The 20820-nt window shown below is 39.0% G+C and overlaps 1 protein-coding gene across 1 annotated transcript; it reads right to left on the bottom strand.

Annotated features, from left to right (window-relative positions):
• Positions 1–6870: 6870 nt before the first annotated feature.
• LOC141613338 (F-box protein At2g17036-like) lies at positions 6871–8010 on the bottom strand. Its single transcript, XM_074432071.1, has one exon. It carries the CDS (start codon positions 8008–8010, stop codon positions 6871–6873), a length of 1140 nt encoding a protein of 379 aa, XP_074288172.1.
• Positions 8011–20820: the final 12810 nt, after the last annotated feature.

Genomic DNA, 20820 nt, shown 5'->3' with positions numbered 1-20820 from the left:
TCATAGCTCTTGAGTTGGCAGGACAAGAGGCTGAATGGTTGAGAAACCTTTTAGCTGATATACCAGTATGGGGCGGACGGCTAACACCGGTCTCCCTGCACTGTGACTCGCAGGCTGCTATTGGTGTTGCAAAGAATAGTGTTTACAATTCAAAGAAGAGACACATTCGAATAAGGCACGCTGCAGTTAGACAACTCCAAGATAACGGAGTGATTGCTTTGGACTATGTGAAGTCCGAAAACAATCTTGCTGATCCCTTTACTAAAGGGCTGGCTAGGAGACTAGTCGTTGATACGTCGAGGGGAATGGGGCTTAAGTCCTTAGGTCAAGAGTGAGACTTGACTAAGTCTAAAGCTTCTATTCCTATGGCGTTGTATGATTCATAGCCTTAATGGTGGTGCTTTTGAGACGCACTTGATGGATCATACACCAGGTTGGACTTAGGTCCTTAATGACTCACGTGAGAAGTGCTGTTGAGAAGCACTTGAGCCACCTATGCATGTGTGATGATCACAAGACTATGAGAAGTCATGTGAACATGTCTGCCAATACCAAGTTAAACGCATTACTCTAAAAGAGCGCGTTGCACTTTCGTGAACGATCTTAATCAAGGTATGATATGTGTTGTGGGGGGTATCGACCGAAGCTCAGCTAGGAATTCAAATCGCAAGATATTCTCTCGCTGTAAGTAAGTTGTTTCCTCATTTCACTAAAGTGTCAATTCAAATCGAAAGATATTGATACCTAAGTATCCAATCCTTCCTTTACCCAGGAATTTCTTTCTCTGTCTCTGGCGCCCCTAGTGGGGGATTGTTGGAAATATAGGGGCTTTATTGCCTTTGGAGTGTTTCCAATTGTCCCACATTGGTGAGGAAAAGGAAGTTTTATGGGTTTATATATACCCACCCTCCTTACCATATCACTAGTGGGTCATGGGAGGCTTTTGTGGAAGCTTTGCGAGGTGCTTAATTCAGCTCGCACACGCGCGCGTGCCCGAGCCCGGCCCGGCCCGGATCCGGATTCGGGATTCGGGATTCGGGATTCGGGATTCGGGATTCGGGATTCGGGATTTGGCAATCGCCTGCGGCGGGCTGTGCCTATCTTTTTGGGCCGCATCCGAGTGGGCTTCTGTTTTGTTGAAACGGTCTAGTGGGCTGTTAGTGGAATAAGTCAGTGCTGTTAGTGGGTGAGTTATTCTCTCCCCCTTTCTCTCGTTGACTGACGTTTTTGGAGGAGCAGTTCTTGGCTCCTAAAACCGTCTGCTCTGCTATATATATGCAACAGCTATTCCACATTTTTCATACACAGAAACACAACTCTCTTCTCTCGTCTTCTCTGCTCTCTCATAAATTTCTGGGTATTGCTATTTTCTTTGTTCCAAGTCTCACAGTTCCGAGTGGGCGGAACTGCCTGGGGACTGTAGTGTTAACCTTGGGGAACTACCGGCACTAGCTGATCGCCACCACGGTCGTACCGGAGAAATAGTTTTCAAGGCAGTGGTTTATACCACGGCACTGCATTCGGGTTTATTTCTCATCGCTTATATTTTTCGTCTGCGACTGGTATTTCTATTCTCTTTATGTTTCTGCATCTTTCGAATAACAGAAAAAGCATGTAGTAGCTCCACCGCGTAGTGAAAAACACGAGGCAAGCTCTGTTACCTTGCACCCCAGGAAATCAAACGTACCTACCAGAAAATAAAACAGTAAATAGTACATTATTTACATTACATGAACAAAAAAAAAAGAAAAAAGAAATGATTGATGCGGAGAGACGGCGGTACCTTTCAAAGGTGGTTGAGAGTGGAAATAGTCAGAGTCATCGATAGGATTCTGGAGCTGGAAATTGTTAGTATCGAGATATAGAGTGACGTCGGCAACTCGGGCGATCCAAGGCGAGTAGGAATCGGAGAGAGGAGAGAGAAGGTAAAATCGGGTGTAGTAGAGGAGTACGGGAAGGGGAGAGCAAGGGAGCGTAGGAGCGTCGAAGCCGAGGCGTAGTTTGGGAATTTGGGAGAGAGGAAGGGAAGAACGCCAAGAACGGCAGACAGCGCGGAGGATAGGAGTGTGGATACGAATGTTGAGGAATTTGAGGAGGTAGTAAAGGATGAATTTAGGGAGGTGAGACCAGTCTCCGCCGTGTTGACCACCGTGTTCGACGGGGAAGGATGGTGGTTCGTCGGAGAACATTGTTGCTGAGAAGAAGAAATAATCTCTGTAAACTGATCTGTTGTCCATGGTTTCTGGGTTTTTGTTTTGTTTTGGGTGGAAATCAAAGTGTGAGAGTGTGACAGGTTGAGTAACTGGGTGTGTGTGTGGATGAATCAGAATATATTACCGTTTGCCTTGGGGTTCAAGGTAGTCACTAGCCACCGTAAAGCTGTAATTCTAAGCCACTTATTTTCCTGCCGTCAATTTTTGTCGTCTTGGTTCATTTCAGTAAAAGGTGAAAATTGCGGATAGGAAATGTGTAATTGGGGGATAGTCGGATAGAGATAACCTTGATCACAAAGTAAAATGCTACAGTATTATATCACACATTCACATCCCCGTTTATTTTGTGTTTCTTTATTTTGTTTTTCTTTTCAAGCTTGCCCTACCTCTTTTATTTTATTTTATTTTTTTTTTTTTTTTTTTTTGAGGTAAAACCACAAGGGTTTTAACATATATTAACTAAATCAAGCGATACAAACTCTTTTACTTTATTTTGTTAAAATTAAATGTAATTTATTTTCGCAGTACATATTTTATTCATTACAGTACATTTTTACTCTTGTCTTCCATTTGCTACCCTCGACACAAAAAAACATCAAATTTTTTCTCTCTGTTGCTAACCCATACATCCATTTCAAAATAAATAAAATTTTCAATTATGAATGATAATTTGAGTGTAAAACAAGTATTAAATTTGTTAATTGCATTATATTGATCAAATTAAAGTTTTTCTTTGAATTTTATGTTTTAAAATTAATTTAGGGTTTGTAAAATTAATTTGGGAGTTTGTTCTAAATTCTAATTAGTGGTAGAGAGGTGGCGATGGCTGCCTAGAACGTCGCCGGAGAGAGATGCTGGAGTGAGAGGGAGGCCGGAGGCCGACGAGAGGAAGGGTGGCCGTTGGCCAGCCGTGGAGAAAGAGGGTAAGAAGGAGAAGAGCGCACCAAGGAGAGGGAGAAGAGGGCAAGGAGTGGGAGGGCGAGGTTGTGGCTGTCGGGCGATAGGTTGGGTCGTCCGGTGGCCGGTAGCCGACGGTGGACAGGACAAGGTTGGGGTGGTGGTGGTGGTGGTGGTGTTGGAAGAGGGTGGTGACTGGTGATATAATAGTACCGTAAAATGTTGTACTATTTTTTTGCTTTCTTTTTCTTCAATGTAGTACAAGGAGGGAAACAAATGAGAAGGGTAAAATGAGCAAAAGTGTACTGTAATGAGTAAAATGCGTACTTCGAAAATCAACACCCAAATTAAATTATCGTTTTATCGTAATGACTTTTGGCGACGATATTTAATACAATTAGTTTTTGAACCCGTGCACTACACGAGTGGTAACGAAGAATCAATACTATATATTAATTCCAGAAACCAAGGGACTTCAATGTAATTAAAGAAAGTTATACAAATTAATTATACTATATAGTTTTAAATCACTAGCACCATGTGATAGACCCGATTAAGGGATCTCAATGCAAATATTATATAGTTTGGGTTAAAATTAAATTATATAAAAGCTTGGTAATTTTCCTAAACATGGTCAATTTTCTTAAAATAAAATAATTAATTAAGATGGTTAATTTCAAGGAGACTAAAAGAAAGAAAATGCTTGGTAATTTTCCTAAATATTTATAGAAGACTAGAAGATAGTCAATTTCCTTAAAATAAAATAATTAATTAGTATAAACATGCATACTTATGATATTAATTATTATCATCATAAAATTATATATTAAATTTAAAATCTATGCAATTTTATTAAATTTTATAATTTATGAGATGTATATAGATGTTAATTATTTAACATACAAAAATATAATATAAGTAGGTTATGAATAATTAAAGTTAGATTCCATAATATATAATATTGCATAATTCTTTCGATTTTATTTAATGCATATATGTAGTATATTTATATAAATATATAATCCTCTTAAAATTGCATGCCTAAGTAGTAGAAGTAATTTTGTCAGTAAAGAAAAGAATTGTAATAACATTGGATATAGTTATATGATAGTAATCACTCATTTGAATAGTAAAAGTAACAATGTTATCAGCGAGATTAGTGAAAGTGGTAGAAACAACAACGGGAGTATTGAAATAATCAATATTAATGCGGTAATAGTGAAAGTAACAATAATTACGATGGGAGTAGTGAAATTATCAATATTAATGCGGTAGTAGTGACAGTAATAATAATTACGGCGGGAGTAGTGAAAGTAACAATGCTTACGGGCAAGTAGTGAAATGTTATTACTATTGTTTCAGTAATAAGAGTAAAATATTAATAGCGGGAGTAATGAATTTGTCTCAAAATTTATTTCATCGTAATGTTAGGATATGTCATAGAAAAATATATTAATGATAAATTTATGGGTTATGCAACTTTAAGTAATTTTATTCAATGAAAAAAAAAATTAATGGTAAGTAGAGGTAGCCCGGACGAAGCCGGGCACCAATACTAGTATTATTAAAAGTAAAATATACGTAGTTTTTGGATTAAGTAACTTATTAAGTATTATAAAATTTTACTTTGTCACTTTTGATATGTTTATGCTGCTTAGTTTTATTCAAAATACTCTGTTTTTTTTCCTCAAGTTTTTAACTTATAAGAGGTGAAATCTGAAAAGTAGATATAAATTATAGTATATTTCATAACCTGTCTATTTACGCAATATACATTTAATTTTACTCGTGGTTGTACAAGTTAAGTACAGGTTGTTTCGATAGCACGCGGGAGACGAGACGAGCTTGATGAGTCACGAGACGAGTCTAGTTGATTAGAAGACTATAGTTGTCATGAGTTGTACTTTTATTCATTTGTTTATGTTTATGTAAATCATTAAACATTACATTAATAAAATGTTCTTTGATTGAAGTTTTGAAACACTAGCTCGGGAAACCGAGATGGTAACGCTCCAATTATCTTGGCCGAATAGTTGGGGTGTTACAGACGGTGTGTGGTTGCTAGATTGTAACAAATATGGTAGATAGTAGATACGTATGGCCGTAATCTATACAAGTTTTGGTTTAGATGAACGACAATATCCATTTCTATTGCAATAATTATGTAGTCATCTAGAGATCACTAAAGAAGCAGAAGTTGTAGGGGTTGTGACACAGATTGTCCATACGTCAATTGAGAGTAGAAATATTCCTCACAACCTATATATTCGTTTATTTGGATTTGGGAAAGTAATTATCTGTTTAGTTGGTGTTTGTTTTGACTTCTATATAGCTGTCCATTTTAATGCCTTCATATGTGATCGCCCAAACTGTTTTTCAAATTGCAATCCCGCGCTCGGTAGGACGCGCGCAACAACTATTAAATATGAAAATATACAAACGCCCGGGCGCGGGACAACAACTAATAAATATGAAAAGATACAAAGGCGTGAAATATAATCAATGATATTCCATATAGGAGTGACCTTGCTATCATCGTCGTATATAATGTCATACTTCTTCGTAGTATAATGCTACGTGAATTCTCTAGAACTATCATCCCCTATTTAATAAATAAATAGACGAAATTCTAAATTTTCCTGCCTAAAACATGTTTTCTATAATAGGGTTTTGTATTTTTAGCATATACTATAGGTATTTTCATGACGGGTTATAAATGCGCATAATCTTTTAGATTTGAATATTTGTAACATTCAATATTTCACATTCTGCATAAATTTATCTCCGTTCTTTCTATGATAAATATTTTTTTTAAGAACTTTATGATAAAAATTCATTGATATTTATGATAAAAAATTACCGCTAAAATAAATATGTTATTAGTAAATATTAAATAAATAACGTCATTAATTTTTCGGTACAAAAATATTCAAAAAAAAAAAATTCATTTCATGGCTTCTTAAGATTTAATTTTTTATTTCTCAAATTAAAATACAATGATGAGAAACATGAAAAATAGATGAATTGTCAATTTAAATTTCACAAATAATACACTGAAAAGTAAAACTTTATAAAATACCTTGTATACAAGCACGAGGTCTATACTAGCACGAGGTCTATACTAGTTACTAAATATTTGATTATTAAAATAAAATTTAAAGAGAAATAAATACAATTTTTATGTTTGATTCTTAGCTTCCCCGGTCTTTCGTACAACGTACAAAAGAGTGCAGTAGTACATATACAAGTAGTAGTGTAGTACATACGACATAGTATACGATCACTAATTGAGTCATCACTCACAGATTCACAGAGACACGCGAAAGTAATGTTTAACCGTAATTTCCAAAGTCATCACACAAACACAGACTACTAATAAGTAATAACCCATTTCAATTACATTTCTTACTCAAGAGGCCAAGGACGAATATGTTCCGAGGCTAAACTACACACATAGTAGTACTCTAATAGTTTAAGACGGATATTATACCACCTTCTTAAACAACAATTTGTGCTAACACTAATTGCGTTGAGAAGGCATACATACTAAACAAAAGTTCTTCTACTGAGATTACACTTTATAACATCTAACATCCCATACTAAATTACTCTACTACTACGTACTTAACAAACTAACAACCAAAGCAAATTACTCATCAAATTATTGAAGATATGACCGAGACATAACGACCTTAGAGATTTCTGAACTACTATTAGAATTGAGCTTCGGGGCTTATCAACTACTTAATATTGGCTAAAATCATCCCAATTTTTTTAATCGACTGAACTTGAGATTGTGCAACCTGATGTCAACATTGTCAAGAGTAGGACAAGACCATTTAACCCAAGCAGGAGGTGGAAAAAATAAGCCAGTATACTCCTTCATTGACAACTCTTCAAACCCAACCATCCCTTTCTCCTCTTCATCCATGTTGTACATTCTAAGGTACCTCCAATACTCCGGATAACTTATCACCTTTATACACTCTGCTCCTTCGGGTAACCCCTGAAACATGCTCATACATGAATCATAGAACAATGGAAATGGCCTTATGAATAAGCAAATTGAACCAGGCTTCCAATTTGGCAAAACTGTGGACGAGACACCAAATGAGACATCGTACCCAATGAAGAGTATTTCATCCCCTAGGCTCGCCACACGTTCCCACTTGTTCTCTTCAATTGTATCCCCTTGTTTTAACACGAACACGAATAATGTCGCTTTTTCGGACCCTACCTTGCTGGAACTGATAACCAGATACAATTGTGCATTACAAGGCACCAAGTAGACACCACAGACAATGTAGTTACCACCATCAATCGACACTGAGAACGAATCGTCAATTGTTTCACCAAGACAATTCGGAGCAATCATGAATTTCAACGATATCTCGGTTTCGCTAGGATCGATGACCCCAACCTTCCAGTTGACCAAGTCAAATGCATAAAATAGACCATTATGATACGCAATGTCGAGTATCCGATACTGCCTATTCTCTTCATCATCGTCACCAAAAGTTCCCTTAATTCGAACCCATTTTTCACCAAACCGGTTAAAGACGAGACCACCTTGGCCACTACGGAGAGGCAGCTCGAGCTGAGCCAACACCGCGAAATCAAAATCGTAGGTACCGTCCAAGTTCAAGCCTCCGACCACCTTCTTTGACATAGTTTTACCAGATATGGCTTGGAGAGACCATGGTTTGGCCACCTCGAGAATATGAGAATCGATCAGGTTGATCCCGGTGGTGACGGATGGATCGGAATGAAGGTAGTCTTCAAGATTGAAGGGGTCCAAGAGGTGCCACTTATTAGGAGAGACCTCGGTAATTCTGGCGAGCCAGGGTGTGGTGGTGTCGACAAAAGGGGAAATGTTAGGGTGTAAACCCTTGTCCCACATCGGTAGAATAAAGATGGAAGATCATCTTTATAAGTGTCCAGAAAATATAATAGTACGAGGCCTTTTGGGAAGGAGCCCAAGAGTAAATCCGTGAGGGCTTGGCCCAAAGCGGACAATATCATACTATTATAGGTTGTGGACACAGATGCAGCAGAGGCCCAACACGTGATATTCACGCTTCCGCACAACAAGTGGTATCAGAGCCCAAGGTTCAACTTGGGCTAGACACAGAGATTCATCAGGCCAAGACTTGAAGGTGGACGTACACTATAAGGCGTGGAACTCCTATAGCTCGAGGGAGAGCTAATATGTTTGCGAGAAGCGACATGGTCTCACGGCGTTGAGACGGCAGGCCGTCCAAGAGAAAGATCGTCAGCGACCCGGCGAGGTGGGCTGATCCTTAATGGAGGCAACAAAAGCGGTCCATGGTAAGTCCAAAAGTGGTCCGGTGTGACGCACTGAGGCGGTGGATTCGGACCAGTCCAGGGTATATTGGATGCAGAGGAGTTTGGTACGCAAGTGTAGCACATGCTCCGTGAGATACATATGGAGTCAAGATGATGGTCCTTGGTTTGAGGGGAGGATTGTTAGGGTGCAAACCCTTGTCCCACATCGGTAGAATAAAGATGGAAGATCATCTTTATAAGTGTCCAGAAAATATAATAGTACGAGGCCTTTTGGGAAGGAGCACAAGAGTAAATCCGTGAGGGCTTGGCCCAAAGCGGACAATATCGTACTATTATAGGTTGTAGACACAGATGCAGCAGAGGCCCAACACGTGATATTCACGCTTCCGCACAACAGGAAATGAGGAAGAATCGGGATTCGATAAGGAGGATAGAAACTTCGCTTTCATCGTCGAAGTGAGGGACACGGAAATGGGAGGGGAGTTTGATAATAGGAAGGGAAGTACGCCAAGTGGAACATACGCCTCGAATACGAGGGAGGTCAATTGTTATGTCGATGAATTTGAGGAGGTGTTGGAGAATGTCGCTTGGTAGGTTGCTCCATTCAGCGGCGGTGGTTGTGACGGTGGTGTTCGGTGTGGTAACGGCGGAGTTGGAAGGTTGGTCCATGGAAAAAAGGTGGACGAGTGATTGTGAAATTGATTATAGGGTTCAAGCGGTTTGGTTTTGTGTTGACTGTTGAGTAAAGAATGCTGGTTTATTTATATAACGGGGATTCAACTTCTGCGGATTGTACTAGACGTACTACGTGGCGAGACTACCAATGAAATTGAGTTCCTTGCGCCCCACTCATATTTTCTATTTTGTCTTTACACTAAAAACATCTGCTTTTTATTTTTTCTTCTTCTTTTTTTTTTTCTTTTCTCCAATTCAATGCTTACGAATAAAATTGTTAGCATTTTGTGAAAGAGTTATAGTGTGAAACTTCGTAAATGGATTTGTATAAGAGTGGTTTTTTTTAAAAAAAAAAACTAATGTCACCTTTTATTTGAACTAGACTTAAATAGTAGCGGAGCAAGGAATTAATTTTAGTGGGGAAAAATATATAATAGTATAAGGAAAATTCGAAAAAAGTTGGAAAAATTTAACTAAAAACATTAGTAAATTAATAATTACACCCTTTTATACCACTTTTCTAAAATTATTCCATTTTGAAAACTTTTTAATAATTTACTATCATAAAATGTTCACAGGTAAAAAATTGCACTTATTTCTACTTTCAGGTGAAGAGTCTTTTAATATGACGAAATTGCCCCTGGTTCAATCTTCAGACATCCCTCATCTTATCTTTATTAATTCAGAAGGCAATACTCAATCCAGGGCGTGCCACATCATTAATTCAACCTTATTTTTTTTTGGAAATACATGTTATGGTGGGACCCGTTAGTGTGCAATGTATTTATTTCTTCAGAATTTCGGCTATACAAACATGCGATAAATTGCGTCTTAGAACAAATACTATGAAATAATTTTATATATTTCGAATAAATGAAATTAATGGCATATAAGCGAAATGAATTACAAATCGGAATAAATGAAACTAATTACAAATAAATGAATTACATAATTTAAAAAAAAATTAAATAATAATAAAATTACATGATTACGAGAAGGAATTACATTTAATAACGGGATTGAATTACATATAATGCGAATAAATTACATGCATAATTTTTAAAAACTAGATAGTACGATATATATTTTTAAAAAAATATCCTTTGTTATTTCCTCCTAAACTATTGCATGTGAACACGTATTTATAACAAGTTTAAACATTAATTATGTAGATGCTGATTTAGACCAACTAGATAAGTACAACAGAAATGCAAAAAAAAAAAAAAAAATACATCCAAAAACATTAATACCGGCCCAAATACATACCCGTGCAATTTTGCACGGGTTTAAAACTAGTTTCACTTTTAATTCTAGGAATATTTCACGAGAATAATCCAACCTAAACCCCTCCTCCCATATTAATCCATCCTAGTGTTTACCTGAGAAAAATCTCATCTTTAACCTCATTTAACTTATAGTGAACTTGTGGAAGGGAGACTTGTCAAACCGGTTACTTATACTTATGAATCTAAAATCACACCCTCTCCTCACTCTAAACAGAAACAAAACTCATCCCCCACTCTAAACAAAAACAAAACTCATTTACCTCCTTAATCAAATGAAAAAACAAAACCAAAAAAATGTCATCAGGAATCACGCCGCAAACGTCGGTAGGTAGCACACCGGAAAAGAATCCGCCACCACAAAACGCCACCAGAAAATGTCAGAACGACATCAATGAACTTGCGAACATCAAATCGATCGATAAAAAAAAAATTCCATTCATTTAAGGCTTCTTTAGAATTAAATCTCAATATCAGAGTTTAACATGAAAAAGTAAAGCCAAATCAAAGGGAAATGAGTTTCTTTTTTAGCGGAGTGGGAACGAGTTGAGTGAGCGAAAGGAGTAGACCATCTTCTACTGGTCCATCTTCTACTGTTGGTGGGCAGCTTTCTGAGGCAAAGGCGACAACTTAGACGTGAGAATGAGATTTTCCTCCTTTTAAATCTACTAAGCCCTATTTCAGAAGAGGAATTATCTTGCTTAGCGTCTCGAACTCAATGTTGCGTCGTCGTCGAATAAGATCGCGTCTCGACCTACTACTTTGACCTCCATTGTTGAACACTGATTGAAGTGAGAGAAGGTAGAAGATGAGAAATTAGGGATTTAGAGGAGGAAGAACCCTAATTTTTGAGGATTTTAATTTAGTTAAAACTTTTTGAAAGTACTAGAATTAACAAATTCAAGTTTTAAGTTATAAAGAAAAGTGAAGAAAAGCTAATTAAAAAGTGAGAGTACTAAGTTTTGGGGATTTACAGGCTAATTAAGAAGAAATGAATAAAACAGAAGAAAGTAAGGAGGAAGAAGGAAACAGAAAAAGAAATAAAATATAATGACCAGTTGGAAAACCTGTATTAACAGGTCAATTGTGGCCTGAGTTTAGTACAAGTTAAATGACGTCAAACATGAGATTGTTCTCAGTTAAACACTAGAGGATGGATAAATGTGAGAAGAGGGGGCTTAAGTTGGATTATTCCAATGAAATAACCCTTAATTCTATTCATATTCTACCAATTACAACTTTTAACCCCAAAAATTTCCCTTAATTCTATTCAGATTCTTGATAGCTAGTTTCGTTGAGTATTAATCGTACATAAGATGGTAATTACACCCAAAGCCAAGCCAAATCAGAGGCAGACCAATATGGGGTTAAACTCATTCATCTCTTTCCAATACCACCGCCATTGTTAAACTCTATAACTCTAATCTCACTTTGCAACTTCACTAACTTAATCAGAATCTTCAATCAACTTCACTAAATTAATGGATTCATTCATCCCCTCCACTATCAATACCACCACCGTCCAATAAAGGGTAAGAACAATAAGTCAATAATTATGGATAATGCTCAATCTGAAAATGTCGATGACTTCGTGGTAGATGGGATGAGTTGAAAGGGATAGGGTGGTGAGAGTCAGTCGGCGTCGGAAACCCAAGGAGGCAGGAGAAGAATGGAGTGAGTGTTAGTAGAGGCTGTCGGAGTTGGTGCTGGTGGAGACGCCAGAGTGGTGCTGGTGGAGACTGCTAGATTGAACTGGTGGTGGACCGTGGAACAGTTATTAACCCAGATGATAAAGCAGTAGTTGATGGAAATGGTGATGAAACAGATAATGTGGGTTTGGAAATGGAGGATGAAAATGATAAGTTTAGCTTTAAAATTTATGGGTTGGAAAAGGAAGATGTATAATGGAGATTGAAATGGATTGAAGGAGGGAGATTTATATGTAATACCACGGTTTTCTGAGTTCAGTTTACTCGGCCGAATAGGGCTAACTCGGCCGAGTAGGATTTCGTGTTTTTTCTGGTCAGGCTAATGCCCAGGAACACTCGGCTAAGTAGTGTGATACTCAGCCGAGTAAGGCGTACTTGGCCGAGTACCCCAGGTACTTGTAATACCCGGCCTTTTGTGGGACCTGTACTTATACCTTGGGACGCGTGAGAGAACCATTGGACCAATAAGAGATCACTCGGGAAGGAATGATAGCCTTACATTAGACCAAGTGAAGTTGCAGTGGATCGAGTGGGTCCACTCTGTCGAGTGATGCTGTTTTAGAATACGGGATTTAAACCCTTTCTTCCCTAACCTTAAAATCATTTCCATCTTTCCCCTTATCTCTCCAACCTTTCTCCCTTCTCTCTAAACCCTCACAAACACCTACTACTTGGGATTCAAGCTTGGATTAGAATATTTTCCACCTTCCTCTCCATCTCCTTCATCTAGTAAGTAAAGATCTACCCTTTTTTAGTCTTTTAAACCCTAACTTTTGGGGAAATTCGTTATGGGTAATTAATTAGTAATTAGTATGTGTAATAGGGGTAATTAAGAGGTAATAATAAGGGGCTGTGTAGGGTATAATAGGATAGGATGTATTGTGATAGTTATCATGTGATTTGTATAAGAGGAGATTGTTAAAAGGTAGGTCAACCCTATTCGGTTTCAATAATGTGATGTTGTTTATGTTGATGTTGGAGTTAGTCTTACATAATTAGGGGATTTGTATTATAACATGTTTAGTGGTAATCACACCATTAAGAGGATGATTATTATATGTTGGGTGTGGTTCATGTATTAGTTATTATCATATGTGTTGGAGGATTTGTTGTTGTTGTTGTTGTTGTTTTGGATAAGACGGTTAGGAGACCGTCTTACGCATAAGTCGTCTCTTGGAGCTTCCCACTCCAAGAGGAATGTGCACATTAATGGCTTGAGTTATGGAGGGACTCGTGTGGTTGAGACACGAAGTCTGGCAGGGGATCCGGTTGGCTTCTGGACTCGGTACGTCTGGGCGTGTCCCGGTACCTGTTTGTGGTTATCGGTATGTCAGGGCGTGTCCCGGTACCAGTGTAGTTATCGGACTTGTCGGTATGTCTGGGCGTGTCCCGGTACCTTAGTGATAGTGGTTTGATAGTGGTTCATTTATACTAGTAGTCATGTTGCATGTTCACACACTTGAGGCGTGTCACACTTTATTTGTTTATTGAAACTGACGTTTATTGTGTCTGTGTAATTGTCACCTATTTTCGGGGTGGCTTGTGTCGATCCATATGATATTTTCGATCATATGGGGAGCAGGTTGAATACAGGTTGTTCGGATAGCATACGAGAGATAAGACGAGCTTGATGAGTCACGAGACGAGTATAGTTGGTTAGATGAGTATAGTGGTCATGAGTTATATTTATTCATTAGTTAATGATTTGTAATCACTAAACTTGTCATTTATAATAAATATTTCTTTATTGTATCTCCGATTTACCGCCTCAGGAAACCGAGAAGGTAACATCTCCCAATTACCTTGGTCGGGTAAGAAGGGGGTGTTACAAAGTAGTATTAGAGCGACGATTTTGGAACCTAAACCAATGAATCAAAATGAACCTAGGTGTGTCTAATAAAACGAACTCGACTTGAGTACAATAGGAGATCGGTTTTGGATGAGTGGGCGCCCTCATATCAAAACTAGGGCCTATTGTCTTAGTTGGTCACTACGTGGGTGGTTAAGAGTATGAGTGAACGCTATGTGGAAAATTGTATAGTGGCATGATTGCATGAATATATGAATTGCATTAAGTTCTTGTATGATATAGTTCTTTTCCATGATGTATGAAGGTGTGTGGAAGTTGAATGCTAGGTTATTAGGAATAGTATGCTTGGAAATGGTTAGTATGTGTTGGCATGCGAATGATGACATTACTCTTTAAATTTTGCACCGTGTGTTAATTGAGTGCATGTTAGTGTATTTGTTGTATATGATTGGTGAATTATGTTGGTAGAGTAGTTATTAGTACTAAGATAATTTACCAAGGACGGTAAAATAGGATGACGTATGAACTAACTCGGGCGAGTCACCGATAGCCGGTGGAATCCCGAATCTTCTCTTTGTGTTGTAGGAATTTCATCATTCTAATTCGACTCGAAATTTCAAACCATAAGAAACCACTTTACCGAGTACGAGTTCACCCTTGATCGAGTGGTTCATGACACTCGATCGAGTGGACCATTTTCCAGAAGATGTGAACATCCTGGAAAATAGGGCACTCGACCGAGTGAACTCCGCCACTCGATCGAGTGATTCACTTGACCGAGTTAACTTGCCACTTGACCGAGTGGAGCTGGGATGGGATTTACACGGGTTTAATCCCCTTTCCTTCACTCCTTAGCTTCTTCCTATCTCATTTTCACCTCATTCAAATAACGCCAAAATTTCTCCAAAAATAATTCCAAAACTCCATTTTTGTGATTTGTTGCTTAGACTTAGCTTTTCACTCGGATGTTTCCGTCTCAAATCTCTCCTAATTAGCAACGTAAGTAGAACATTCTTCTTCTTGTTTCTCCATCTTAAATTAGTTAGATCGACACTAATGCGCTCAAGGTTTGTCAATTAATTTTAAGTTTTTTCTTAATTCATGGTAACAAATGCCTTTCTACATCATTATTGTTGCTAAAAATCAAATTTTTGTGTCAAACATTTTGGTCATCATCAAGGAACACAAAATTTTGATAATTGGACAACATTGGCTTAACCTTTGTTGTTATGGATGGATTTTGTTTACTATGTGAAAATTTCGTCTTAAAACTTCATCTTAAATTTTAGAATTTTAGACAAGTCATGCCCAAATTTTGATTTTCATGAGTAAAAGTTGGTTTAAATTCCTTATAAGAATACTATCCTAATCGGTAATACGGTATGTGATCTCAAAATGAAATTTTTCCACCTTGAAAAAAATTGGGTGATAGCCATGAACAACTTTGATTTTGTCTTGAAAATGGTTTAAGAGTGTTGATAAATTAGGAATTTGATGGTTATTATTACACTATGAGGTAAATCAAGAAATCTTCTTCTTAAAAATGTGACTAAGTTCTCAAAATTTGACACTAATCATTTTGATGCTCACTACATGGTTAACTAACTATTAAGTTGGAGAATTGGGAGAAAATTTCACCCATCTTCAAAGTTAGTTCCAAGTCTCATTTTTGTTTCTTTTATGTCTTGTTGTGGGATTCCTCTTGTAGTATGTCAAGGAACATGAGGAGCAACCGTGGGAGAAACAACCGTCAACCTCAACCCGAACCCGCGGCGCCATACATCATTACCCACCCGGGATACCCGGGGTTAGAATTTAAGAGCTAACCCCATAAGAATACTTTCTTAGCCCTCACTGAGAGACGTATGAACGCCACTAGGTGTGTATCGGAGAATGACTTAGAAGCCTTGGTGATAGAGGTGCAAGTGCATGATATTTTTAGCGTACTTGGCATGGAGGGATAGTATAACTTAGCGGAAATAAGCTACCGCAACCTTACCTTAGAATTTTTGAGCTCCTTCCTCTACAATCCAAAATACTACACCGTGAGCTTTCGACTCAAGAACACCTCCTTTCACCTATCTAGTGACGTCTTCGCAGAACGGTTAGGTGTAGGAAAAATGACCACCCTTACTCTTGACAAGGTGGGGAAGGAAATGAAAGCCACAAAATACATCGATCTTTACACGGGTAACTGAAATATCGACGTTAGTGCTATGAAAATAAACTATGTGGAACACCCCGTTTTGAAAATTTTCCTTCGCCTAATGATCAACCTCCTTTACAGAAGAAGGGACCCTAGCAAACTCAATACCTCGGAGGTACTACTTCTAAGCTTCTACCTCAACCCATACTATGAGAGGCGTTTTTACTTTAGCCTAGTGACCATGGTATGCTTAGCATTTGAGAGTATGACCAAGATTGACAAGTGCTCCTTTGATTGTGGCGCCCTAGTGACTAGACAAGACAAGAACCTCTTGGGTTATGAAACGGGGGCTATTGATAGAGCCATGAGTACGGAGGTGCCATACTTTGACATTGCCTACATGAATGGCATGTTTTAGGTTGTGGATAGGATAGACAAAAAGGGGTACTCGTGGCGGGTGAACACAGACTTATACATAAAGCTTTCCGCCAACGGGAGATTGCCCGAAACCTCCCACCTACCTGATGTGGCTCATATTTGTGCACATTTAGTCATCGAACTAGCCTTGTTCCTATGCTTTCTAGTTCTATTTAGGGTCGTTTCTTATCTTTAATTTCCTACTTTGCATATTCTTTGAGGTTTTGTGTCCTTGGTAGGAGAGGATTGCTAACCTTGCACTTATGGAGCAAAGTAGAGCTAAATGGAGTACATCTGATGACCAAACATCAAAGAGGAGACCATTACTAAAGGCTTAAATGAATAAATGAAGTATAAATGGGCAATGATGAAGAGCCCCACGACCTACCTACGATCCCCACAATACTTAAGGCAGTTAAGAAGACGAGAAGCCAAGCTGTGCATTAATCCGGGCGTCCCGACTTCAAATCGGGCGACCTGTTGCTGAATCCAGGTGACTCAGAGCCCAAGTCGGGTGGATCCTCAAGCAGCATAAGCGTCTATCATGGGCAAGTCGTGGGACTCCTCATGAGACTTGCAAGGCATTAAGATTCATCTTAGGGACTTAATCGTCATTTAAGCCCTTAGTTATTGTACTAAGTATAAATACTCCATTGTATTAGGAGATAATTACCAAGTCATTAGAGTAAATTAGAAATCACTTAGCTTAATTACATATTAATCCTTCCTTAATTGTTATTGAAGAACTCTTAGATCTAGTATTGGAATTAGAAGATTATTTGGGGGTTTATTGAAGAATTGACAACTCTTCATTCATCAATCAAGTTTTTCTTCTACCATTCCTTCTTTCCTTTTGTTCATCACAAGTTTGGTACAATTCATTTACTCCTTGTATTAATTGTTTGTTTTCCTAATCATTATTGTTTTCCTAATCATTCATCATGCTTGGACTTGTTAGTATGATTGACACCCCTATTAGCATGTTCAACACAACCATGAGTGAGTAGTCACCTAGCTGGGGTTAATGGGGGATTAGGGGATCTATAACATGGGGGTAGATCCATACTTAATATAATATATTATCATAAGATTACTTGCTTGTTGTAGTGTTAACCTATGCACTTGTTATGCTTGATGAAATGCTAGACTAATGTGGGATTAGGGGAACTATCTCTTATCTTTTCAACAAGACTTGTAAGATATAAACTAACTCGAGTCTTGTTAGACCATGCATAGAAGTGAATAGGAAGAGAGTAAGTCGACTTGTAGGTGTTGTACAGTCTAGACGACTCGTCTCTGGGACCCACTTCCTATGAACCGTAAGACATAAACTAACTCGGTTCCTCTGCAACAATAATTGCTTGCAACTATGAAAACATGTTTGTATGATCATCACCATGAACCCCCTATGATCTCATGACACCCTAGTGCTTTCATTAATTTTTTACATACCTCTTTACCTTTCCACTTGTTTAGTAGTTTAGACACTCATTTCAACTCAATCAATTCGTGACACCTTAAGACATAGCTACTTGCAATTGACACCTTAGAGTAATTTGTTTAGTTTTAAATAGTGTTTTGGTTGGTTGACTTAGACGACAAAGTTTTAAATCACACCACTACCCGAGCTGGCCCCACCTCGCCTTCCGACCCGATCCTACCTCGTTACCTAAAATCTTACTTACACCCTTGATGGTGAAGCGGTACAAGGGGAACCAATCCCGCAACTCCTTTCCGACCCTCCTAGGAGTTTTCTACATTCCCCATTGTTCCCCTATGTTCCCATGCCCTCGCCGCCCTTTGATCGCCCTAGGCACTCCACTTATGCCTCGTCCTCTTCTTTCATGCACGAACCTTTGCCATAGCATGACCCTCCCCTACACTCCATGCACATGTCGTCTTTCACCGGAGGATATAACCAACCACCGCAGGCTTATGATCCCAATACTCCATGGCGGACCTAATTGAGAGAGTGAACAAGACCTTGGTCCTATGAGACGTGCATGAGTTCACCTATAACCAAGGAGTAAGGCCGACCGAACTCCCTAGCTTTTGGTCCGGGGATGGGGACACTTCCGGGGTATTCAAGGCCTATGGTATTCAACCTTCGGATTGGAGTCATAGGATTCCTCACGGTGACGAACACTTGCTTGGCCCTTGGGCGGGACCGCGCTATGCCACCGGGAGTTTCTTTAATGATGCTCATCAAGGTGAAGGTTACCAAGAGAATGTGGGTGGTGACTACCGAGATAATGTGGATAGTACCTACCAAGAGGGGGTGGGAGGCATCTCTCATGAGAGTGGGGACAACGTCTTCCATGGAAGCGGGATTGGAGGAGGAGCATCTAGTTGGGCACTGGGACTTATGGAGTATCATGGCCGCTATGTCAACGCAATAGTAGAAGACGCAACGATGGACACCGCGGGCGATACAAGCAGTGAAGAGCTTAGCATGCGAAGGGAGGAGTCACCGGTAAACAATTAAGGAGCCTTAGTTCGGTGGGTGAAGAAGCTTGGCAAGAGGAGGAAGTCCTCTTCTTAGTCCTGTTTACTTATATGGAAACTTGTTTGACCTTGTGTCGGTTGAGTCTCAAACAATTTACTTTTCTGGTGTTGTAAACTCGGCCATAAGGCCAAAACCTAGTAGATGTTGTGTGGTAGGATGATGCTATGATCACCATTGAGACCCCTTTGCATGTATGATCAACCATAGGTAAGCTTAAAGACCATAAATAGCCTGATTTTAGACTACCCGCTGACACTCGGCCGAGTGCCGTTTTCACTTGATCGAGTGAAGGTTCACTCGACCGAGTGTCACATTTAACTCAACCGAGTGAACCGAAAATAGACCCTGGGAACTTTCTATAAAGACCCGCACTCGATCGAGTGACACCCTCATTCAACCGAGTGACATCCTCACTTGACCCATTAAGTTTCCACTCAACCGAGTGGACTGTTTTGATCTTATTTTGATGATTTTGGCCTGACATGGATTGAATACTTTCGTTTGATGACCCTACCGGCCTCCTAATAATTGTGTAAGCGTAGAAATCATTAACCAATAAATTGGAATGAGTTGTTTTTATTGATATGTGCCGCTTTGTATGTTGTGACACGAAATATGTTTAGTTGATGGATGAGATCTAACATGCTTAGTAAGGATACTAATCATGTGGTAAATGGTAAGCATAGGTAAGAATTATATGAGTCTTATACATGATCGATACTTATGGCGACTAGAGTAGGAGGGTACGATACGAAAATAGATAAGAACACATGCATGATCATGTGGTTTATGCACAACATGAATTAGTCGGGAATAAGAAATATGGAAGAAAGTGAATCACAATAGACGAGGTACTCGACCGTGTTACGATTATTATGTATGGAGTCATGAGTTATACATGTATACCTAGAGTCACAAACTATGCACGATACGACTGGACCTTAGCCATGATAGTGGGAATGAATGTTGAGCTTGACTTGTACTCGGACCCATAAGCCTAGATCGAGTGAATAAGAGAATCCTTCTCGCGAAAGATCGAGTGGCGAACTCCGGGGTGAAGTTCTCTTTTAGGGGGAGTGAATGTAATATTTAGGAATAAGAAAGGGCATGAGAACATAAAAGAGCACGTATGGTAAAGAACTATGCGTGAGCACTAACGAGAGAGACGAGTAGAAGCTTGAGGAAGAGATTTGGGAGTGTGACATGACACGATTGAGACGTAAGAAAGTATTATGGAAAAGTGAGGGTGAGGCGAACTTCGAGAACGAAGTTTATTTTAAGTAGGGAAGATTGTAATACCCGGCCTTTTGAGGGACCCGTACTTAAACCTTGGGACGCATGAGAGGACCATTGGACCAATAAGAGATCACTCAGGAAGGAAGGATAGCCTTACACTAGACCAAGTGAAGTTGCAGCGGATCGAGTGGGTCCACTCGGTCGAGTGAAGAGTATACTTGACCGAGTGAGTCCACTCGACCAAGTAGAGTACTACTAGGTCGAGTGAGTCCACTCGACCGAGTGGACTCGGCACTCGGTCGAGTGACGATATTTGAGATTACGCGATTTAAACCCTTTCTTCCCTAACCCTAAAATCATTTCCATCTTTCCCCTTATCTCTCCAAAATCTCTCCCTTCTCTCTAAACCTCCACAAACACCTACTAATTGGGATTCAAGCTTGGATTAGAAGTTTTCCCACCTTCTTCTTCATCTCCTTCATCTAGTAAGTAAATATCTACCCTTTTCTAGTCTTTTAAACCCTAACTTTTGGGAAAATTCGCTATGGGTAATTAATTAGTAATTAGTATATCTAATAGGGGTAATAATAAGGGAATTTGTAGTGTATATTAGTATATTAT

Source organism: Silene latifolia, chromosome 11 (genome assembly GCF_048544455.1).
Source record: "Silene latifolia isolate original U9 population chromosome 11, ASM4854445v1, whole genome shotgun sequence".
Classification (NCBI taxonomy): Eukaryota; Viridiplantae; Streptophyta; class Magnoliopsida; order Caryophyllales; family Caryophyllaceae; genus Silene; species Silene latifolia.
This window is presented reverse-complemented; position numbering and strand designations above follow the sequence as displayed.

What these genes read in the sequence shown, in the direction of transcription:
- LOC141613338 (XM_074432071.1), bottom strand. Translation starts at nt 8,010, where the DNA reads ATGTGGGACAAGGGTTTACACCCTAACATTTCCCCTTTTGTCGACACC.